The 5,158-nt window shown below is 48.4% G+C and overlaps 1 protein-coding gene across 1 annotated transcript in view; it reads right to left on the reverse strand.

Moving 5' to 3' along the window:
• Positions 1-1,680: 1,680 nt before the first annotated feature.
• BTG2 (BTG anti-proliferation factor 2) overlaps positions 1,681-5,158 on the reverse strand; it is a 4,112-nt gene continuing 634 nt past the window's right edge. Inside the window, exon 2 of the mRNA XM_024751059.1 lies at positions 1,681-4,180. Within this exon, the coding sequence (XP_024606827.1) occupies positions 3,846-4,180 (335 nt within the window). The 3' untranslated portion in view covers positions 1,681-3,845. The remainder of the gene's footprint in view (positions 4,181-5,158) is intronic.

Consider the following 5,158-nt stretch of genomic DNA (forward strand, 5'->3'; position numbering starts at 1 on the left):
CCAGGCTGGCACTGTTTACCAAGTGGGGAAGCTGGGAGCAGAATGGACCAACCAACGCCCAGTCCCTGAACACATAAAAGCCACCAACTGCAATTCCTCAAGCAATTCTTGTCCACAGCCCCTATTCCCTCACCTGGCTAAGGGGTACTCTCCACTCCTATTGACATTGGTCAGATCTAAAGTAAATAACAAACTGCTTGATCACAGAACCCTCTTATTTAAATTGAGGGACTGTTAGTTCTACCTAGAGCCATGAGAAACCTCAAGATCAATCTGCCATTCTGTGGTTTACCTGGCTTGGAAACAGAGGTGGGTGACAGTGTCCCCTTAACCCCCAGACAACCCTCCCTGAATTTCAGGCCTTCGACTAAACAATGAAATATCCTTCATGAGAGAAGGCTGTTAGGAAACGAGAAGTTAGATGCTGATTTTGTACTGAATAAGAGAAGAGTACACCAGGATGGCAAAAATTTGACCCTAACCTAATTTGTTAAGGACCTAGGTAGGTCCTTAACAAATGAGTACCTAGGACATTTGTGTTAGAAGCTAGACATGAAAATGGGACCATCCTTTTAAACAACTCCTTGACACAAGTGGGTCCCTAACCAATTCTATTTGTGATACAGATGAGCTAGCTTCCCTGACCCCCATCTCCTGGCTCACCTACCCTCCCAGTATATCACACACAGACTCCCAGGCCTACCTCCCACCTAAGACACCTAGGTCAAACTGCATGTTTGTTGATGAGGGTCATGGAGGTATGAAATGAATTGTGTGTGTGTGTGTGTGTGTGTGTGTAGGGTGGTGCCACTGCTCATGAGACAACATGTTTAAAATTTAGTTTAAGTATAGCCCACTTACAGCCAAGAAAAAAGATAGCCCAGGTCAAAAATGTACTTGTGACCTTAGTGCAAACTGCGGAGCTAGCAAGTGAAGTGGGGGTGGGGAAGCCTGTTTCAAAACCTCATGGGCAGAACCCTAGAGTCAGGGATGAGAAAGGGTGTTTCTATGTCCTTGCATAGATCCTATCTACATAGCCAGAGTTATAAGGGGTAACAGACCTATGCCCTTGGTGTTTGCTGTCAGAAGTAGCTCCTTTTTAGCTAACTGGTAACATTGGCCTTCTGTCACATGTTCAGCTCCAGTGCCTGTATCCTGAGGCCCGATTGCTCTTGTATAATAAGAATGGTGGTTGCCAAGTGGGAGCCCCAAAGATGACAAGAGAGCTTGACCAGGAATTTCAAAAAATTCTGCCCCAATCTGGAAAGGGGTTCAGTGTCCTCTGTTTACCATCCCAGTCTGTGAGCAGGCTGTGAGTCTTAAATCATTTTTAGTAATTTTAGTACCTAGCACATACAATAAATGCTTGCAGAATGAACTAATGAGTAAGGCGGAGGAAGAACAGGATGCATAAGATGAGCCCTGGCTAGACTGAGGAATGCTCAGACTAGAACACTGGCCCATCTAGCATTTTCACAGGGAAGTTAGAATATGCGTTAAAGAAGGGAAGGAAGGAGCTATCTCCCAGGAAAGAGGGGCTGCTTGGAAATGTCCCTACCACCTACACGATAGGTCTGCTGAATCCAACTGAAGAGAAATACTATGAGGCACAAAGGATTTGCTTCTGAGGGAAACGCAAATTAGTGATGTGGGAATTTTATCTTCTCTACACCACACGACTTCATCTGCTACATTTTTATTAAAGAAACCAAAAAAAAGTGTACATTTGTCCATTTGTCCATAAAGCTGTACATTCTTCCATATAAAAACACTATTATACAATTAGTAACCTTTGTCTTTTCTGTCAGAATAGCTTACAAACATACTACTTATTTTTACTTAACGGGAGAGACAGGCCTGCTCAACAGTCCAGCTCTGGGTGTTTTGTTGTTTTTAAAGTGAACGTGAAAAAGAAGAGAGAAAAGATTAAGAATGAGACCGTGAGGCTGCTTATAAAAAGGCAGGGACCTGTTTGCAGACAAGATGCAACAGCAATCTGCAGTGATTCACAGCTTTGTTTCAACCCACAGACCAGAAAATGAGCTCTTGGGTCTACTGGCCTGAAGTTAACTTTAAAGCAATAAGGACTGGAAAAAGGATCTGGGAAGGTACTCGGGATCTGGAAAGTTGAAGAGGCAGTACTGGCAGGAATGGGTAGGGGAGTGTTTGGTAACTAGCACCCTTGAGTCAGAATTGAGCATGTAAGAAATCCAGGAAAGGGGACTGGCAGTGGGGAGAAAGTTTCCTCACTAAAGGCAACAGCAGGAGGGTAGCCAGGTTGACCAGATGTTCTAGCTACATCCTTCTTAAGGTGATTCGGGTTTGGGAAACTCAAGGCCTTCTGAGGATCCCTCACTAATGTCACCGAGAAACTGAAGGAAGGAGATTTCTTCCCTGTGTAATTTTCCATTTTTCTCCAACCCAGAACAGTGAGTATTGCACAAGTCTATAGACAAATTTGGATTGTACTGAGAGAGACAGTAGCCTCTCCCACAGGTGCTCTGAGCACCAGGGAGAAAAAACAATGCCCAAGGTTTGGCTTTTAGTGTCAGCCCTACAAGAATACCAAGTACTCCTGCAGAACTTGGGGCATTCTCCCATTCAGCCAAGGAATATCCACAAGGCTAAGCATCCAGCCATAGTCCTGAGGACAGAGGGAGAAATGGTTCCTTAAGCCCACCAGGGCACCAGGAGGTTGTGAGAGCCAGTTCTCCTCCACATCCTCCTGGGACCCAGGAGGCCATATTGCACAGTGACTGAGAATTCTTGTCCTAGAAAATAGGGTAGCTCCATGACCCAACCAGAAGGGGAGAGGAGCGGCGGGGGCGGGGCGGCAGTTAGAGAGGAGTGTTGTGCTTTTAAAAAGAAGGCAGTATTCAAGGACCTGAAGTTCCCTGTAGCTTTTGAGCCACCTCTCAAAGGGATAATGGCATCATCACGAGGACTTCCGTCTGGTTACAAAGAGAAAGGTTTTGGCCAAAAAATATCCCAGTGGATACTCTATGGGTCCCAAAATTCCATTGCAAATCAACCCCAAGGTATTTGCCACACATACTCACACACAGAGCAGCTCATAGCAAGGCAAAGGTTTTGTGCAGAGTGCCCTTCTCTCCCAACTCCAATAACCCTCAACCCCTGCCTCACTCCCTGGACTCCCAAAACAAAAAGCTTTATATTCTTGGTGGGAAGCAACATCTACAGCCCCCTGAGAATAGAATTAGAAACAAGTCATGATTTCAAGAAAAGCTGCTCGGGACAGAAGGAATCAGGAGAGGCCTTTTCACTCTCTGCCTAGGATCTCATCAAAAATTGAAAGAGAAGATTAGGCAATAAAGTATGATTTAAGTCCAGGCTTGAATGGCCCTGAGTAAGAGTAAGAGAGGGGCCAGGGATGCAGGTGTCCTGGGTGAGAGGTTTGAACTCAGCTTCTCTTCTCTCCCCAGGGCAGATCCTGACCTCTCTCATTCACAGTTACTAACCTTGCTTTCTCCCTCTCACATCTTCCTGGGTTGCTAGCCAAGCTTCTCCCACCTCACCTTGGCCAGACCCATGCCCTCCCCGGACCATTCCCCCCTCCCATTCCAGACACTGCCTCCCAGACTCAAGCACACAACAATTCTCTCCAAAGGCACCTGGGGAGGCCACTTCCAAGCAGCTCCCTTTAAGGATTTTTTTCTTAAAAAAATCTTTTGGTTTTTTTTCCCCCCTTTTCTTAAAAAAATAATTATATATATATATATAAATAACTCTTCACTTAAAATACAATTCCCCAGGTAGAGGTATGCAGTGGCCTGTTGTCACAGCAGAATGAGTACAGCAGAGCGCCGGGTGGGGCGGCGGGGGATCTAACTGGAGACTGCCATGATGTAGTTCTTTGAGGGGCTGCTCCTGCCCAGCATCATTTGGTTCTTGCAGGTGAGGAGCCCATAGGAGGTGGCCACCGGGGCCTCCTCGTACAGGACGCAGATGGAGCCATCCTCCCCAATGCGGTAGGACACCTCGTAGGGGTCCACCCACAGGGTCAGCTCACTGGGCAGCAGCTGGCGCAGCTGAGGCTGGCCGAGTCCAATCTGGCTGGCCGCTTTGCTGATGATGGGGTCCATTTTGTGGTTGATTCGGATGCAGCGGTAGCCGGAGCCCTTGGATGGTTTTTCAGGAAACCAGTGGTGTTTGTAGTGCTCTGTGGAAACAGGACAAGGGGGATATGCACTGGTTAGAACAGTTGGGCCATGGATGCTACCACAAGGGGGGTGGGGGTGATGGGATAGGAGAGGAAGGGACCTAGTGATTTTAAAGTAAGCAACATGGTTTCTCATGAGTTTCAGGACCCTCCTGAAACCCTCCTGACACTGTAGCAGAAAAAAAGATTACGGGATCTGGAAAAACCCCTCCTTCCAGGACAAGGGTTTATGTGTATCGGGAGGGTGTCCCAGAGCTCTGGGTCAATCCTCTGTAGCCAGTATATTGCCTTTGGCACATCCCCAGTTTAAGGAGGAGGGGTGTGACTGGGGCTGGCGTGTCCAGGCAGGGCCTCTGGGGACCTATGAGCTGAAGTTTCAAGGCCAAGAAGGCTGCCATCATTGTCGGACCCATGTCTCCCACCCTGTGCCTCAGTGGTTCCCTCTGCCTTGAAAAGTCAGAGGCCTGTCTCAGCGGGTAAGGGAGGCAAAACCGGGATGTTTGGGTGAAACATACGTTGTTCCTCAGAAGGCAGGATCTGTGTGGGCACGTTCAGAGATGGCTATTGCTTCCCAAGACCGCCGGCTAACCCGCTAGAAACAGCTGGGAGATGGGTCTCTTCCCCAGCCAGCGGCTGCTTGTATCTTGTCAACCTCCTCCGTCTCACACCGCACCGCCCCCAACCCCGACACACGCCCGCAGAGCGCAGTTAACTACGTACAAGGCTCTCTCTGTACCATAATAGGTGGCAGATGGCTAAGGGGGTGGGCAGAAAATACAAAGGGGGCCCGGATTCCAACTTCGACTGAGTCAACAGCAGACACAGGCTCACCGCAGCCCCGCGCGGCGGGAAGAACCACGGCTGGGACTCCAAGTTGTTGAGAAGGTTCAATTGCGCCTTCTTGTTCCATAAGGACCCCCCGGCCGGTCAGGCTTTGTTGCCTGCAGGGTCTCAGGGTCCACTGAGGGAGATGAGCAG

The sequence above is a fragment of the Neophocaena asiaeorientalis genome, unplaced genomic scaffold, assembly GCF_003031525.2.
Source record: "Neophocaena asiaeorientalis asiaeorientalis breed wild unplaced genomic scaffold, Neophocaena_asiaeorientalis_V1.1 scaffold67, whole genome shotgun sequence".
In the NCBI taxonomy this organism is placed as follows: Eukaryota; Metazoa; Chordata; class Mammalia; order Artiodactyla; family Phocoenidae; genus Neophocaena; species Neophocaena asiaeorientalis.